Genomic DNA, 19,844 nt, shown 5'->3' with positions numbered 1-19,844 from the left:
GGCTGCATGAAACCTTCCTGTCTGGGAACCCACAGAACTGGCCCCTCATTTTTCTTATGGCAACTCTGTTCTATGCAAGGAATCAGAACCTTAAGATTGATTTTTCTAGTATACTGTCACTCTGGGCTGGAGCAATAGCACAGTGGGTAGGGCGTTTGCCTTGCACATGGCTGACCCCGCCCTCCCGAGTTCAATTCCTTCTCCACCCCTCTCAGAGAGCCTGACAGGCTACCGAGAGTATTTCACCCGCACGACAAAGCCTGGCAAGCTACCCGTGACATATTCAATATGCCAAAAACAGTAACGAGAAGTCTCACAATGGAGATGTTACTGGGCCTACTCAAGCAAATCGATGAACAACAGGAGGACAGTGCTACTGCACTCTAATTAATAATGGCCAAATCTGAACTTTCCATCCATCACAATCTAGATAAATGGACAATGACACAGCAAGTTTTACCTAGCATCTAAATAGTAGCCATTAGAATTAGAGTAAGGAATTAGTAAGGTTAAAAAGCTCAGCAAAAACAAATAGACAAGACCAAAAATAGTTTGCTGTGTTGAAACTTCCATCCAATCCAAATAGAAACATACACTTTCAGCCTGAGAAGCAAAAGGGGGAAAAGGGGATGATTACAGCCTGGATTACCTCCTTTAATACCGCACTGTCATTTTTCTGCACAGATACTGCTTTTTACATATGAGATGAAACAATGGACTCATTCATAATGAACAGAGATTTATCAATGCACTGTACTGTGCTAAATACTAGATGGGAACGCATGGATTATTTCAAGACTCCATCTTTTTTTTTTATTAGTGAAACACCATGAAATACAGTTATAGACTTACAAAGTTTTGTGCTTGGGTTACAATGATACAATGATCAAGTACCCATCCCTCCACCAGCGTCCATCCTCCATCACCACGGGTCCCAGCATCCCTCCCACCTCCCATCCCCCCCACCCCACCCTGTCTCTGTGGCAGGGCAGTGAATTTTGATTATTGAATAGTCCCCCAAATATTTTAACTTCGGGTTCCACAGTCCTGAACCCATGCTTGGTTGCAGAAATTCATCTTTGGGTATAAAGTAAAGTGTGGAAAAATTTGACTTTGTGTTTCCTAGTACTAAATTTATTTTCCCTTTGAACCAATGTTATCGAATAAAGAAACAATCTTGGCAGATTAGCAAATCTTGCTGGAAGAGATCCTAAATCCAGAGTAGAGTTCATAGAATGCCAAAGCTCTGCAGGGTGGGAACATCAGGTTCTAACTTGTCCCTGATTACGCTCACTATTTCTAAGACATTGGTGTGCCTATCGAACCTAGGGGCATATAGTTCCACATAGTGTGACTCTTTGATCATCGTGTCCTGACTGTGGTTTCTCCCTTGAAAATCCAGAAGCAGGAAAGACTTTAAAAAATCAATTATTTGACTTTTCTTTGGGGAAATAAAGGATAATCTGACGTTATATCCCACTATCTAGCAACCATGTCCTCTCCACTCCCCCATGCCATGCCAGGCAGATGTTTCTCTGAAGCGTTCCTCTAGGCTTCAAGTCGAGGCATGAGCCTCCTGTGTCTGAAACCTTCCTCCAGTCTCTCCATCCTTCTCCCCTGCAAGGCAGGACACCTTTTTAGAGGAACTGGTATATCAGAACCTCATTACCCCCCTTCATGAATTAGATTGTGGGATGAGAAGAGGACCTGTTTCTCATCCACTGCAATTTTGTTTATCACTACATCTTTGCCAGGACACTGCTGAGACTTTCAGGCTTTGACTTTTGAAACTGATAAACCAGCGACATGACCATGTGGCTCAAACATTCAAGCTAGCAATTGGACTCCAACTTTTTTTTTCCTTTTGAGACTTGAAAGGCCAGAATTGATTTCCTTTGTTCTGGTTTTGATGTGGTGTCTCCTCTGAGAAGCAGCTGCAAATTGGAGAGCCTGTGAGGGTCAAGGAGAAGTTGTCAGTAATTCATGACCTTATCTGGTCACATCATCTATTCAGAGTGGCTGCAAAACTGACCTTAGTGCAGGTGTCTGCATAGTTCCCTCCTCACCACCCCCTCCAAAAATGTTCTAGCCCATTGAATTGAACGAATGTCTGCTCATATGCTGCGGATGAGTGCCTGTTGTTAAGATGAACTTGTTCTTGGTCAGGGATTTTTGACCATGCTGTGTGTAACTATGCTAATCTGTCTTCAGTTTTCATGAAACAAGTTTACAAAAGCAGATACGGTAAAAGAAAATTACTTTCTAAATTTTAGGCCATGTTCCATTTGCCACATTTGCAAGTAGAAGTTCTGAATTCATCCTCATCAATGAGCCTCACAGTAAAATATTTACTTTGCAGTGCTCAAGCACTTTTCCTGACACACAAAAAGTTTATGCTTTGTCAAAATTGTGGTTTTTAATTTTCATGTTTTTCAATAACTAGACACACAATTTTGAGAGTTTGGGTAGCCATACTTAAATGTCTTGATTGTTTAGAAGTATTAAAATATGAAAAAAACTTTATTATATCATTTCTGGTTTGGTAAAACATCACAGAGACAGATTAAAATTCCTCACAAAATTTACAGATAAAATATTGTTTACCTCAACTTTATCTTATAATGTTAAGTTACATTTCTATATTTTTTGCAATAATTTTGTGATAATGATGTCATGTTATGCAGGATAAATATAAGATGTTTAAATTGCATCTCTGACAGTATCATGTCAGTGGTCACTACAATTCCAATTCATAGAGCTGCTAAATTCCCCAAATATATATAATTTGACATTAATAAAAAAATTGAAGCAAGATTTAAAGTCCCCAAGAATCTGGAATTTAAGATATTATGTGGGGGAGCAATAGTGACTCTCCAATTTTTACTTATCCTAGAGTTATTTAAGGTTAATGTGGACAATTCCCTTTGAACAATTCACCTTCCTAACAGGGTTTTCTTTGAAAGGGTTCTACTCTTGATTCTTGAATAGTTACTGGAGATAATTTGAAGACATTGTCATGATAAAGGAAACTGAAACATGGCACTACTTGGTAGAAAAAGGGGCTTCAACAGAGAAGCCTTGCTCAGTGGCATGCGAAGACATGCAGTAAAATAAGATGTACTAAGATCAAACTTTTAATATTCAATTAAAGATTAATATCTATACTTATGACAATGTACCAGTCTGAAAATGTTTCCCATTTCACCTTCTGAGTATGAAAAGTAAAATAATAGAAGCAAATCTCTGGTATGCATTTCCTTCTTAAAAATAAGTACTTTTAGTTTTACCAAAAAAAAAAAAAGCAGTAAATAGAGGACTGGAGCGATAGCACAGTGGGTAGGGCGTTTGTCTTGTACATGGCCGACCTGGCCAACCCAGGTTCAATTCCTCCTCCCCTCTCGGAGAGCCCAGTAAGCTACCGAGAGTATCTCGCCCACACTGCAAAGCCTGGCAAGCTCCTCGTGACGTATTCGATATGCCAAACACAGTCAGTAATAAGTCTCACAATGTTACTGGGTCCACTCGAGAAACTCGATGAACAACGGGAAGACAGTGACAGTGACAGTGACAGCAATAAATAGACCAGTCTCAGTTATAAATAAGATAAAATAAGTTAACATTGGGAAGGAGAATGTTAAATTCTTTTGGAGTGGTGGGCCACACTTTTCAGTACTCAGGGATTATTCTTGGCTCTGTGGCTAAGAAATAAAGCCAGGAGATGATTGGGGGATCATATTCATTGCATAGGATCAGTCTAGGATAGGCCGCATGGAAGTTAAATACCTTACTTCCTGTACTATCTCTCTGGCTACCCTAATTTCTTGACTGAATAGTCAGAAACAACCATTACTATTAAGACAGAGAGAGAGTAGTTAATTTCTTCAAAGTAAGTTATTAATATCTGGCAAAAGATTAACCATAGAGTCAAGATAGTAAAATTAGAAAATTTTTAAATTAGAAAAAATGAATGAAATCAATGCTTTTAAACTATTTATTGTGTATAAAATGATTCATATATCCACTCCTTTATTGATTTTTTAATTTTTTCAAACATTAGGTGGCTATTTTGTCAGATTGCTTTCACAAATCCTGTTTAAAATAAATTTTCATCATTCAGAGATATATGTCCATGTTTAAAAATGTAACTAAACATCTCTAAAATAGTTGGATTATAATTTCTGTATACAATTAATATACTTTGTTTACTGTTACAGTAATACTTTTGTAGAGCAATTATATATTTACTTTCAGATACAGCTTTTAGAGATAGTCCCTTTTGTTAGCATTGTAAATTGATCTTTAATTTAGATTTAAATTAACTATTTATAGATAAATTTAAATCCCTTAAATTTATTTTAAGAGCACTTGAAGGTATTTAAAATTTACTAAGCGTTAAGTATCCATTTACTGGAGCTGAAGCAATAGCACAGCAGGTAGGGCGTTTGCCTTGCATATGGCCAACCTGGGTTCGATTCCCAGCTAGGAGTAATTCCTGAGTACAGAGCTAGAAGTAGCCCCTGAGCTTTGCTGGGTGTGACCCAAAAAGAAAAAAAAAGAGAGAGAATCCACTTACCATTTATTTGACTTAAAAAATTATACTTATTCAAGTAGTTCAATAGAAATGAAAGAATCATTAATAGTAATATTGAACTGTGGAACGTTTTATTGTACCAGTTGTACAACATTTTATAGAGCTGCTCATAGTAAAAAACAATTTCCCCCGACATCATCTACTCATTTGAATAAAGTTTGACTATTTATGCGTGACTTACATAACCAAGAATTATGTGATCACAGAAAAATAAACAGGTTTATCCAGAGCTCATTTGTATAAGTCCTAGTTAATTCTCTTTGGTTAAGCTTCTAATTATATCCAATTATTTCCTCTCTATACAAAGACCTTCTGACAAATAACTAAGTGATGACCAGCTAGCATCATATTTTGCAAACTGTTTTTTAGGAAGCTTCAAATTAATATATGACATTGCCTGCAGCTCTCACAAACAAAATAGACTTTTTTTTTAAATTTCAGATGCGATCTGTGAGCCGAGTCTTCAAATTTATTGATATGCCAACAGAAGAAAGTAAACCTACCAAGGCAGTCAAGGCGTCCAAGGGTGCTCCACTCTCAGAAGTTATGATTATTGAGAATCAACATGCAAAAAAAGATGATATCTGGCCCTCAGGAGGCCAAATGACCATCAAAGACCTCACTGCAAAATATATAGATGGAGGGAATGCCATATTAGAGAACATTTCCTTCTCTATAAGTCCCGGCCAGAGGGTGAGTTTTAAGTACTCTTTGCTTTGTTAGGCCTCTGTTTATCAGGAGAGTCTCAGTCAACTGCAGTGTACTAAAATCTGTCTATCATTATAAAAGAGGACCAGTATTGAACACATATTTCAGTTATCGTATGGAATCATTCTCTTTATTCATATTAATTTAGTTTACAAAGGCTTAGATCTCTCACTTCTACATATCATCCTACCTCCATAATAAGTTATTGATTTCTAGGAGGATAATTAATGAAGCAATTAAATAGGGGTTGGGGACATAGTTCAAGAATGAGCCTCTTTTCTTATAAGTGTACAGACCTGTGTTTAATCCTTGGTACTGTATGCCCCACCCCCACAAACTGCTGGGGGGACCCTGGAGGTCCCCAGTACTGATGACCTAAGCAACATTGTTTTACTGGGTCTGATACAGTTGTCTGGATATTTCTGGGTGTAGCCTTGATGCCTCAGAGCACTGCTTGGGAATCTACACACACACACACACACACACACACACACACACACACACTCACACCACACACACACACTCACACCACACACACACACTCACACCCCACACACACAAACACACACATACACACACACAAACACACACATACACACATATACCCTCATCCCTGCCATCACTATTTTCTTTAACAAAAAGCCATCAGATAAGCCAAAATTTTAACATGCTTGAGATTTTTCACTGTGAAACTCACTTCCACTCCAGATATCTGGAAAGCATTTTGTTTTAACTTCTTTCTCATTTCTTCTTAACTTTTGAAATTTCATTTATGCTCTGAAACAAGTGATGTTTTATTTTTTAGATATATTTGGAGTTTTTATAAAAGTATAGATTGTTTCATAATTACTTATAATAATAATCAAAAACTACTTACTAAAAATAACTTTATTCTTTAAAAAGTTAAATATATCTTTATAGCATGTATTCTTTTAAAGTGTTTCTTATGGACCCTAGCATTGGATCAAATATATTAAAGGTGCTCAAATACAATAATTCTGAAAGTGATTCTCAGAGAAGGAGACTGTCATTAATTCTCCAACATTTCATGCTCTATAAATGTTTTTTTGTTTTTTTGTCTTTTTAAATTTTATTTTCATAAGGTTGTTCACATTAATTGATTGTCACTATCACTGTCACTATCCTCCCGTTGTTCATCAATTTGCTCGAGCGGGCCCAGTAACGTCCCCATTGGAGACTTTGTTGTTACTGTGTTTGGCATATCGAATACATCACGGGTAGCTTGCCAGGCTCTGCTGTGCAGGCGAGATACTCTCAGTAGCTTGCTGGGCTCTCCAAGAGGGGCGGAGGAATCGAACTTGGATCGGCCATGTTGGCTGCGTGCAAGGCAAACGCCCTACCGCTATACTATCACTCCAGTAATTAATTGATAACATGCAAAATTTCATCACCAATCCCACAATCATTACTCCTTCTGATCACCATTACTTTAAATTTTCCCACCACTTTTCAAGCTTGTCTGCCAGGAGCAGATGCTAGATAATTTATTTTCTATTGCTTATTCTGAATATCATGATATTCATGATATACAGAAGCAGCCGCTTCTGGGATTCTAAAATTGTAAATGGTTGGGGTCCAGAGACATCTCTGTAGGGAATTAATCCATTTTGAGATTCATTTGGGAATCTCTGGATTAAGACCATTGATGCACTGAAATGGCGCCAGGAGACAGTTCTTGGGCAGAACAGTCAAGACCCCAGGTGGATCCACGGTGAGACTGGGCCAGTCTCTCCTGCCTCCACGTGGCCTGGAGTCTTAGTCCTTGAACCCACATGTTTCTGGAAGCACCTGGCCACTGGAGTTTCATCTGGAATGGGAGGAGAGAGCACACCTGCTCCATCTGAGGTGCCCTGGTGGTATCGACTCAGTACGGGGTCCGGAGATATCACTGGTGAGCTGCTATCTTCGGGGATTCACTGCTGTGTCTCTGGATCAAAGCCATTGATGCACTGAGATGGTGCCTATAAATGTTGTTTTATGTTGTCTTTCCATTCCTGATTCTTTGCCAGTCTATACATTTAGGAAAGGTTATTAAATTGGTTTTATTTATTTATTTATTTATTTATAGCAAGGCTAGGCAGTTCTCAACAAAATTAAACTAACGACGTTATTTTATTTGTTCATTTATTTTTGGGGGAGCCCACATCTGAAGCTGTACTCAGGAAATTACTCCTGGTGGTCTCAGGGGCACGTAGGAGGTGCCACGGATTGAACCCAGGTCATCTATAGGCAAAGCAAGCACTCTGCCTACTGTACTATCCTTCCAGCCCCAATTAAGAATGTTATTTCAGGTGTCAAGGAGCTAGCTCTAATGACAGAGCACATACCTAGCATGGGCAAAGTCTTGAGTTAAGTCATGGCTCTGGAGGCCCTGAGCACTGCACTATTAGTCCCTGGAGCACTGCTGTTTGGGAATTATTTCAATTTTTTTTCCTGTGGCAACATCTGGCTATTCTCTTGGTTCTGCACTCAGGAATCAAACCTTAAACATTACAGAAAATAATTATTATTGGGCTGGAGCGATAGCACAGCGGTAGGGCGTTCGCCTTACAAGCGGCCAACATGGCCGTCCCGAGTTCGATTCCTCCGCCCCTCTCGGAGAGCCCGGCAAGCTACCGAGAGTATCTCGATATGCCAGACACAGTAACAACAAAGTCTCCAATGGAGACGTTACTGGGCCCGCTCGAGCAAATCGACGATCAACGGGAGGGCCTTTACCTTTACCTATTTACCTAATTACTATTAGTCAAATTGGGAGATACGTAAATGTAATGGGAGACAAGATTTCAGCAAGATATGAAAACTATGGCTCTTGAGAACCAAAGCAACAAAGAAAATTGTATATTCAGAAAAATTCTAATTGATTTTGCTATTTAAGTGGTCTTTGAGTAGTGGTTTTCAGTAGTCAAGAGAATCTGTTCTCATAGCATGGTCTCTGAACCACGGACCATGGTCATCTGAATTATTCTTTCATTTTTATTTCATTCTGAGGGCATGACCACACCCAGTGGTAATCAGGGACTATCTCTGAATATTTGTTCAGGTTTGGTCCCTAGCATGCTCAGGGGACCTTCTGTTATAATGGTATTCAAACCAGGGTCACAATCCTCACAGTCATATGTAAGGCATGTGCCTTACCTCCTAAACTATCTCTCTGGCCCCTAAATAAATGCTTGTTTTGTTTTTAACACCACATAGCCCTTCTTGAAAAAAAAAAAAACTTCTCTTGAAAAAAAAGAAAGTGATCTGTATTTTATCACATCTTCCATATGATACTAATACATTCCTATCCAAGCTTGAAAAGCACTCCCTACTTGGCTCTAAGAAAAGATGAAATTATGCAATTTGCTGCTGTATGGATGGATTTGGAGAAGATCAGTGAGTGAACTTAGGCAGACAAAGAAGGACAGATACAGAATGACCTCTCTTATATATATATAAAGTCACAGAGGAGGGGAATAACAAATGCCCAAGTGAAAGAACCTGAGAATGGATCTTCAGTCAGAAGCTAACTGTGGGAATGGAAATAAAATGAGGGGGAGGAAGCCCTGGGAAAATGGAGGAAGGTTTGGTGCTGGAATGTTTTGTGCATGAAACCCTACCATCAATCTTTTTGTAAGCCATGTGTCTAAAATAAAACAAGAAAGACAAATAAAACAAAACAAAACAAAAACACTCCAAAACAAAACAAAACAAAAACACTCCTTTAGGGTAGAGTAATAAAAGTAGAATTCGAATTGCAAAGAGTTAGAGAATGTGTGACTATTTAAATGAGAAATTATATAAAACACCATAGTTGGCGGTGGGAAAGAAAGCAAAAACATAAGAGAGGAAAAAAACTCATATAAGAGGATGACTTATAAAGAAAGATTTTTCTTTAACGAGGTTAGAATATTTTTAGTAAATAGGGAAGGAGATAAGTATAGTTAAAGTAAACCTCTGAACAGGAGTTGGGTACTGAGGGTATTTTTTTTAAAACTTATACCCAAATTAAACCATTTTGGGGATGCTAACGTAAGTTGTATTGTTTTTTTAGCTTCAAATTTCCCTTGTACAATGCTGGTATGTAGGAAAACAATTGCTGTTTGGTACATTAACCTCGTATCCTGCGACCTTATTATAATCATTTATTAGTTCCAGCAGTTTTGTTGATGATTTCTTTGGATCTTCTACATATGTGATAATGTCATTTGTAAACGAAGGCCATTTTATTTCTTCCTTCCCTCTCTGTATACCTATTGTTTCCTTTACTTGTTTTATTGCAGCATTTAGAACTTCTCGTACAATGTGAAAAGGCTTGATGAAAGAGGGTTTTCTTGCTTCATTTCTGATCTTAGCAGGAAAGCCTTCAATTTCTTGATGCCATTCCTTCAATTCCTACTTTAGAGAGTTTTATCAAAAAATACATTTGGGTTTGATTAAAATTGTCTGCACTTACTTATACTAAATAGTGATTTTTCTTTTTTTCTTGCTTATTTATTCTTAATGAACAAATTTTTAGGCCAGAGAGAGAGTTCATTAAACTAAGGGTCCATCTGCAGCCCCACATTATCCACTGGTCACTGCAGGAACAATCCCTGAGCACAGAGCTAGGTAGAAGCCCTAAGTACCACTGGGTGAGCCCCAAGTCAAGTCACAATTCAAATAAAATAAATGAATTTTCAAATATTGCACTGACCTTGAAAATGTGCTGTAAACCTGACTTGGTTATGGCATATAATTTTCTTTATACATTGTTAGGTTCCATATGCTGATACTAAGTTGAGAATTTTCAGATTTAGATTCATGAGAAATACTGGTCTGTAATGTCTCTGTCACATTTTGATGTTAATAAAATGCTGGCACTGTAGAATATTTAGGAAGTAATCCCTCTACCTCTATCCTTGGAATATATTGTGTAGACTAATAGAATTTTTATTTTAAATGTTTAATAAAATTTACCAGTGAATCTATCTGGACCTAATGCCTTCTCATTTGCAAGGTTAAAATTCTAGGTTCATTATCTTTAAAAGATACATCTTATTCAGAAAGACTGTGTGAGTTTAGGTAAATTTTATTTTTCAAGGACTGTATTATCTTCGTTATTAAATTAGTGGTCATATAATTGTTTGTAGAGTTTCTTTATTTCTTTCTTAATAATTATGAGATATGTAGTGAAATCCCCCCTTTACATTCTGGCATAATTTTCTCATTTCTCTCATTTTCTTCCTCTTCTTTTTTTTTACTTTTGATTTTTGGATCAAAATCAGAGATGCTCAGGTTGTATTCCTGGCTCTACGCTTAGAGATCACAATTTGATTGGCTCATTCTGCTCTATTTAAAAAAAAAATTACTCGCTTCATTCAATTAAGTATTTTGCTAATTTTTTGAAAGTTAGATTGTTGATTTCAGTCATTTCTTTGTCTCTAATATACACATTTGATGCTATAAATTTACCTCTGCATTACTCTCATTGTATGCCATACATTTTGAGAAATTAAATATTCATCTTCATTTATATGAAGTATTCATAAATTTATCTTAATTTTTTTTGACTTGTGTATTCTTTTTCATCTCCAAATATTTGGAGATATTCCAACTATCTTTTTGTGACTTCATTTTTTGTTTAAATTCGTTGAGCAGAGACCATGTGTGGTATGATTTCTCTTCTCTGAGGCTTCTGTTACAAGGTTACATACAATCCTGTTTGTAGCACTCTATCCTCATGACCTAATCATTTCCTGTCACCACACTGGGAGCTAAGCTTAGAACATGAGAATGGGGGTTCAGGGAGACACACAGACTCAGCAATGCTTCCTGGAGAAGCAATGGAAAAGTTAAGGTTCTATATAGAACAAACAAGTATATTCATATTAAGACTTTGTACATATCATTTACTTTAAGGAAGGTGTGTCCTACTACTTTATTTGTTCCTAAGTTATGACTTGACATTACAAAGCCCCTAAATTTTGTTTTATTTGGGTGATGTTCTCCCAAGTAGGTGCAGGGAGGCCAGCAATCACTTCCAGCAATACTCCAGTAACGAGGTTAGTGGTTCAGTGCAAGGCCTGAGGATATGATGTGATGTAGCTCCACATGGACCAGGGGCCACCCAGAGTCATCCCAGCAGTGCTTGGGGGCCTACAGCTCATATTATTTGGGAACTTCCAAGATTTCATTGGCAATAATGGGAGGTTGCTGTGTTGCTTAGATTGAACTTATTTTTATATACCTAGCCCCAAGATCTATTTTTAGTGCTTGAGAAATGTAGCAACTTTTTCACAGTTTTTACTTTAAAAACTTCTTTTCAATTTCAATTGCTTTTTTTAAAGTTGAGTGTGTGTGTAAATTTTAATATCGGTCACTTTCCTCAAAGAGAATATCTTCCCTGTTATTCTTATTTTTTTTCCCCCCTTTAAATTCAGTGTAGTTTGAGATTTAAATTTGGAACCAGGTCTTTAGTGTTAATCATGTCGTTTTAAAACTGCTATAGATGCTATATAATAGGTATGATACATATGTATGTATTACATATATATAAATAATATATCATATATATGCATGATACATATATATGCAAGATTATATTTACATATAATATTTTTCCAGCCAACAATTGAAAAGATGATTACTCATAAGGCCAATCCAGGTTCGATTCCTCTGCCCCTTTCGGAGAGCCGGGCAAGCTACCTAGAGTATCTCGCCCACACAGCAAAGCCTGGCAAGCTACCCGTGATGTATTCAATACGCCAAACAACAAGTCTCACAATTTGTTGTGAGACATTACTGGTGCCCACTCGAGCAAATCGATGAGCAACGGGAGGACAGTGCAGTGCAGTGCTATTTTTCTTTAGGTGAATTGCCTGTCTTCATTTGTATAGTCTTTAAAATACTCAGATGCTTGAATAATATTAAAGGCTCAGATCATAGCAATGTAAATACTAAATGCCTGTTTGATTTGTTAAACACGTGAATTTCCATATTAATCGAAATAAGTGGGAAGTAGCTGCATTATTTAGCTGTTTTATATTGGGTTATGAAAACAGTCTCAAAAACTATCTTTTGTAAAAGAGCAGGAACATATCAAAATATAAGATTAAAAAAACAGATTTAAAAACACAGAGAATAAATGTCATTTAATTTGGCATCTTGATTTCTATAAGCCACAAAGGAACAATAATTACAGCAGGTTTTATTCTGCTGCAACATCAAAGTGGTGAATAAGACACTCTTACAAGAATGTATTGAGAGTGTTCTATTCATGGTACAGTTCAGTTACAACCAGCACCAAACTCAACACTGTTAACTTGCCACATAAAACTTTGATTTATCTTGATCCAAAATTCTCAGAGAGGAAGTGCACTGAAGTTACTAGAAAACAGTGACTTAGAATTAGAGTTTATCTTAAAAGCTTATTTGTAGGAAGTACTCTGGCCTTATTCAACAGATCACTGAGAAACCTAGAAAAACAAATCCCGGAAAAGAATTATTATATGACAATTACTTAAACAACGAAAGGGCTTTGTTAGCTATAAACCAGTATGATTTCTTACTCTTGAAAAGTGTGTCAAACATTATGCACGACCAGCAGTTCAATAATATAAGGAAACCAGAGCAATAGATAAACTTAAAACAAAAAACTTAAACAAAAGGTTTACAAATTGCCATTCAATCCAGTTTTTCCCCACAAAAAAACCAAGTTATTTTAAAATTTTAGTGTTTTCTTCTTAAGAAGGGAAATGTGGTCATTTATCTCAGTCATTTGAACTTTAGCTAAGATCTATAGGCATTTTGATTGCAAGGGACTTCTCCCTGACCTCATTTAGACAGGGCATGTTCAGATTGCTTATACAAAGCTTTACTATTGTGTTTGAAAACTCACAGCATATGGTGAATGTGTTTGTAAAACTTGGAATGAGTTAAAAACAGAAGTAAGCATATGAAATTCTGCAAGATATTAAAACTAGGTCTTCATTTAAAAATCAATCAAAAGTAAGATTATTCATTTAACCTTCCTTTCTTCTTTCCTGCCTTTCTTCTTACCATCCATCCATCCATCCATCCATCCATCCATCCATCCATTCATCCAACCCATCCATCTACTACATATTCATTTATTCTTCTATTTAACTGTTTCTCAGATCATCTAAATAAACACTGTATTTATCACACACTTTGAGCCAACCATTATGCCAGGTGCTAGGAATTCAGTGGTAAACAAGATATTCTATCCTTCCCTTGTGGATCTTATATTATTAGGTTGAACATTAGCAATAGTCAAGGAAAAAAGGAAATTACCATTTGTGATTAGCAGTATGAAGAAATTCAACAGGCTGTTGCATATAATAGGTTGTTTATCTGATTTTTCAGTTGTTTTGGAGAACAAACACTTATAAAAGTCACAATATAGTTTATGTGATGGAAAGAAAGATAATTGTGCCTTTATAGTGTACTGGTTTTTCCAGAATCTTATAATCAGGTGATTATAAGCGTTCAAAAAATTGTTAACATTGTTATACATAGTTATATACTCTAAAGGGCAGAGCCTGGCAAACTCCCATGGCGTATTCGATATGCCAAAAACAGTAACAATGATGTGTCTCATTCCCCTGACCCTGAAAGAGCCTCCAATGTGGCACTGTTGGGAAGGACGAGTAAGGAGAGGCTGCTAAAATCTCAGGGCTAAGACGAATGCAGATGTTACTGGTACCCGCTTGAGCAAATGATGAATGTTGGGATGACAATGATACAGTGATATACTGTAAAGCATTATTTATGCTCCAAATATTGGCTCTGATTTATAAATATTTTCTCTGATTTATAAATATTTGCTAGTCTCTGATTAAATAAGTATAGGGGTTGAGAGTCAGCATACAAAAATTCATTTTTATTGTCTGTTTTTAAAGTCCCTTTCCAGAGGCAATATAAAAATCACTACTTCTAAAAGATTGCTCAGTTCTACTGCTAAAAGTAAAGGCAACAAAATAGGGATAATCTAAGAGGAAGAAATGAATGTTGATTCAATACCACTAAATTCTGGGCAGCTTTTCAGTCTTTAGGAGCTTCAGTAATGCTCTATCTCATTGTTAGTACCTTGTTTCCGGAGCTGAATCTACTGAGTAGTACCAGAATTCAGGACTGGGGCTTCTTATGGGTTCCTTACAGCTTCTCTTCTCCCCTTGTAATCCATGGCCTTCTCATTTCTCTGCTATGCTGTTGTGTTTAGGTAACAAAATCTTTTATTTTTCTCCTGTTATCTTTTGTTTGTGTGTGGTTTTTGAGGGCCACCCCTGGTGGAGATATTCAGGGTTTACTCCTGATTTTGCCCTCAGGAATTATTCCAGGTGATGCTCAGGAGTAACCATATGAGATACCAGAATTGAACACAGGCCAGTCAGGTGCAAAACAAGTGCCTTATATGCTATACTATCTCTCTAGCCCCTCTCTTATTATCTTTTTACACTTCCTAACATTCTCTTTCTGTAAATCATGGTGGATATAAAAACTTGATCTAGCAATTTTTCAAGCTTTTATCCACTGAAGAAGAGATGGCGAGACTCACCCTGCTCACTAAACTATTCTTGTTTACCTATTTACTACCAGGTCGAATATGGCCTTGCTTCAGATATAAGGATAAAATCTAAATGTTATAATTGTTAAAGATACTTTAATTTCGATTCATACTCATAGTTAAAATTATTCCCCCCCCCCAAAAAAAAGAAAGGCAAAAGAATGAAAAGAAACAAACAAAAAAGAAGAAAAAATAAAAACAAAGTAATGGGGCCGAAACAATGGCTGAGTGGGTACTTCCCTTGCATTTGACTAACCTGGGCAGTCCACTGAGCATGACAGAAGTAATTCCTGAGCACAGAGTGAGGAGTAACCCCTGAGAATTGCCAAAATGACCCAAATAAACAATCAAAAAAAAAACAAAAAATACACCCACAAAACACATTAAAAAATAAAAATAAAATAAGAGAAAATTAGTCCTTACCTCTAAATTTAAATATCTTAGAAGTGATGTGCATAAAAATACTATATCTTTGTTTTACTCAGTGAAAAAATAATCATGTTCAACTTTACTTTGCCATTAGTAAATGTTATTAATAAATGAAGCCAGTATCAGTTTCTTGTGACCAATTTATCTGGGCTTTTTATGTTGCATTTTTTCCTGCTCTAGATTAGTATTGGTTAAAATTATGACTGTAGAAAAGATTTGAAAGAATAAGTTATAATATTCATATATTTATAAATATTTCCAGCCACATTTTAATTAAAATGTAGTGGTAAATTATCTTTATTTCATAAAATCAATGGCATCTCTGTTATATTCTAGGTGGGTCTTTTGGGAAGAACTGGGTCAGGGAAGAGTACTTTGTTATCGGCTCTTTTGAGACTGCTGAAAACAGAAGGAGAAATCCAAATTGATGGTGTGTCTTGGGATTCAATAACTTTACAACAGTGGAGGAAAGCTTTTGGAGTCATACCACAGGTAAGCTAGAAAGACTTACAGAAAAAAGTTATTGAATAAAATTATTACCATTGCTGGGTACTTATACTCAAGAAATTTACATCTTCTAGTAATACATACTCGATTTATTGAGTCACCTCTGCAGTACTTGAGGCAACATATGCAGTGCAGGGGATTGAACTCGAGTCCACCACTTGCTAAATAAGTGCCTTATGCCTGTACTTTCTTTTCAGCCTTATGCAGGCATTTTCTTCCAGTGGTGGTGGTAGGAGGGAGTGCCCTGGGCTTACTTCTGACTCTGTATTCAGGGATCACTCCTGGCACTGGTTAGGGGATCAGTTCTTTGCAAGCACTCTACAAGCTGAACTGTCTCTGTGGCCCGATACAGTCTTTTTACAGGGAAAAAAATCTCTCTCTAAAAATTTAGAATACACTGAAATACAGGTATTAAAACTATCATTCGTTTTGGAAACCTTTTCCCAGAAGACACTATCTGCGTACAACTTTTGTTTTTAGTTCTGCTACAGTGTGAGCTCCATATTAGCAATAACAGCAGGTTGAGAAATGCTTAGCAAGATACAAAAGATGCTGCTGAAAAAACAAATGCTTGGAAGCATGAGCTAGTGGAATTGAAAATAGAAAGTAATGATTGTTTTTTGTTCTTTGGGTAGAATGCACCATGTCAGATTATCTGCAACTGTTTAATTTTTTAAATGTCATTTTCTTAGATTCAGATTACAAAGGATCTCTAGTTTCACTAGTTTAGTAGAATTCTGTCTGAGTTATTGTGCAAGAGAATTTCTTATATATGAGAAAAATCATCTAAATGAACACCTAGAAGTATTTTTACTGAGACCAAATCTGAAAGGCATGTGCTGTAGTTCTGTTAAACTTGCAATCATCTCTATGTATTTTCACTGTTTTACTATATTGATTATAGCACAGCGGGTATGGCGTTTGCCTTACAAGCGGCCAACATGGCCGACCCGAGTTCGATTCCTCTGCCCCTCTCAGAGAGCCCGGCAAGCTACCGAGAGTATTCGATATGCCAGACACAATAACAACAAAGTCTCCAATGGAGATGTTACTGGGCCCACTCGAGCAAATCGACGATCAACGGGAGGGCCTTTACCTTTACCTTATTACATTGCTCCCTTTGTACAGAGAGGCACCATAACTATTATACAAAGGATTTAACCATTCCTACTTTGAGTACAAAATTAAAATGTCAGGGGCATCTCCATGTAGACTGACAACAAATCTAGGTTGAAGGAGAAAAAAGTTTTTGTTTCTTGATGTATTTACCTTTACACTTGTTCCTTTAAACTAATAAAGCAATCAGTATTGTAGCTACTACTATGGTGCCAGAAGTTTAGCCTTGGCTGAACTTTTGAAAAAAATGGTATTGTTTCTTCAGACACCAAAAGGAGATTGTGGGCTGAAGCAACAGTACAGCAGGGAAGGCATATGCCTTGCACGTGGCTAAACTGGTTCAATCCCTGGCACCCCATGTGATTCCCCAAGTCTTCCAGGGGTGATAGATCTCTGAATTCAGTATCAGGATTAATGCCTGAGCACTGCCAGATGTCGCCTGAAAAAAAGGTGGGGGGAGGAAATCATCAACTTTTCTAAAGTTAAAGAAGCATTGGAAATGCAAGCATCCCAAAGTGAGAGCATTAGAGAACATAGCAATTATAAACAGTCCAGAACACAATCTCTTGGTGGCTAAGAAGTCTTGTTCTTCCATTTACTCTAAGTATTCTGGTTTCCTTTTTAATTATAATTGCAAGGCTTTTTAGTTCTTGTTCACATAAATCTTCTCAGTAGAATTATTAGCAAAGTTCTAAGAAACTCATTTCAATTTCACTGAGTCTTTTATTTTATCTTCCCTTGATAGAGAGATTTTTGTGTTATCATATGCTCTATCTAGGAACCCAAATATGCAAGACCTTCTGGGAAAATGAGTTGGCAAGAGTTATGTCAATTTTTAATCTTTCTGTTAAAGTATATCTTTCCAAATTGCTTTTATTTCATGTCTTCTATTCCCTGGCTTCAAGCTTTTTGTAAAGTAATCAAAAATACTTTGAGATATGCATTCATAAATACAAGTTTATTCTATTGTAGATGTCACTTACATTTGTGTATGACCCTCATTTTGAAGTATGTCTTCTAATATTCCAAGGATGTCTATTGAAAGGATATGCTATTTCTTATATAGTGACATACTGATAACATTAGTACTCTTTGTGGTGTAGTACTGAAATGTCACATCAGCTGTATAAAATTAAATCATGATTGAATTAGTTCAGTCAGTTCCTATTTAACTAAAAATAAGTTGAAGCATTACATTAATGTTAGAGAATAAACTGTAAAGGAAAGAAAGATCTACAGAATTCATTGAATCTATCTTAGCTTCAAATTACCTCATATCAGCAAGTAGTTTTCTATCTTTATAGTTTTTGATTTTGTATTTATTTTATCTTATTTTGTTGGGGGCCTCCCAAGCAGTTCTCAGGGGTCCTGAGGCCACTCCCTGCAATACTTGCCCAAGTTCAATGACAGAGCCCCAAGATGCATAACTGCTTGGCTCTGTGATACCAGGGACCACCATCATCAACACCCAGCAGTTCTCAGAGACCTCCAGGGCTACACCTAATAGTGCTTGGAATACCATGAGGAACCATGTGGACTCAAAGCTGTATCTCCAACCATTGAGCTATCTCCCCCCAACCCATACCTATTTAAAATAGTCAATATATTACCATATACTTGGTGAATATTATATACAGATTATTAGAATATTATGTGAAAATCTTAGGCATTTTTTATATAATGAAGAGAAATCAATGTTTTAATAGGTTGTTAGTATTGTTCTCTTATAAAGATAGCACTCTGTAGTAACTGCTCTTCCCGAAAAACATTATGTTCTAACTCTCACTATGATGTGTGCACATTTTGATTGTTTGTCTTCTCATTAGTGCACTTATCCATTCAGGCAACATTGACTGAACTGGTATTAAGTGCATGCTTTTGTGCTGATAATAGGGTGACACAATAATAGTTTCAGAGTCTAGAAGATAAATAATTAAAGCAAAATGCTCCCAAGCATATATATATGTACATATATATATATGTGTGTGTGTGTGTGTGTGTGTGTGTGTGTGTGTGTGTAATTTTACTCAGTATTCCCAAAGTGAGTTATACCACCCCCCCCCCATAGTGGGTTCTGGAATTATCCAATGGAGTAGTATTAGCCTTGAGTGCAACTTGATACACTTGCTGCTTGTTTGCTTAAAGAAAAGGGATTGACATGTGTTCTTCGGAGCCACTTCTTTTGAATTTTCCAGGAACAAATGGGAGCCCTGGTTTTAGCTGCCTTGTTCCCAGTGGACACAAGTTTTCTGTAGCATGCTATGCATTGTGTGATAGTCATGAGCTGCAGTTGCTATATCTCATCCTTCTTAAGAATGCTAGAAATGGGGCTAGAGCGATAGCACAGTGGATAGGGCATTTTCCTTGCATGCAGCCGGTTCACATTCAATTCCCAGCATCCCATATGGTTCCCTGAGCACCGCCAGGAGTAATTCCTGAGTGCAGAGTCAGGAGGAACTCCTGTGGATCTCCAGGTGTGACTAAAGCAAAAAAAAAGAAGAAAAAAAAGAATGCTAGAAATCTTCTATACAGTGAGAAACAATAAAAAAAGAAAGAAAGAAAATTTAAATAGTTTATATCTACATTCCACTCGCAAGCTTCTGGGTTTTAGATACTAAAAACCCTCAGTTGCTAAACTTAACAATTAGTATGCGTCCTTCAGAGCCACTTCTTTTGAATTTTCCTTCATTTATCAGAATTCCGTGATTATGTCCTTTGCTTCCTCTCATTAACTGATTTAGACATTGCTTTTATTTTCTTGGAGGAGTGTGTCCTTCATGTCTTAAAATTATATAATCATCACATATTCACTTCTATAAGTAATGTAGGTGTCCCCTCTGGAAAATATTTAATGAAGATTTAAAAGAACAGACTAAGGCTTCTTTCTTGCCCTCTTCCAAGTTTTCCTAAGATAGAGGGTAG

General features: G+C 36.8%; 1 protein-coding gene across 1 annotated transcript in view; it reads left to right on the top strand.

Annotated features, from left to right (window-relative positions):
* The window catches only part of CFTR (CF transmembrane conductance regulator), a 178,606-nt gene that overhangs the window by 144,580 nt on the left and 14,182 nt on the right, over positions 1-19,844 (top strand). Inside the window, exons 22-23 of the mRNA XM_056118608.1 lie at positions 5,033-5,284; positions 15,636-15,791. Coding sequence (XP_055974583.1) covers positions 5,033-5,284; positions 15,636-15,791 — 408 coding nt within the window. The remainder of the gene's footprint in view (positions 1-5,032; positions 5,285-15,635; positions 15,792-19,844) is intronic.

The sequence above is a fragment of the Sorex fumeus genome, unplaced genomic scaffold, assembly GCF_029834395.1.
Source record: "Sorex fumeus unplaced genomic scaffold, SorFum_2.1 ptg000037l, whole genome shotgun sequence".
Lineage (NCBI taxonomy): Eukaryota > Metazoa > Chordata > Mammalia > Eulipotyphla > Soricidae > Sorex > Sorex fumeus.
Note: the sequence above shows the minus strand (reverse complement) of the source record. Positions and strands in the feature narration are given on the sequence as shown.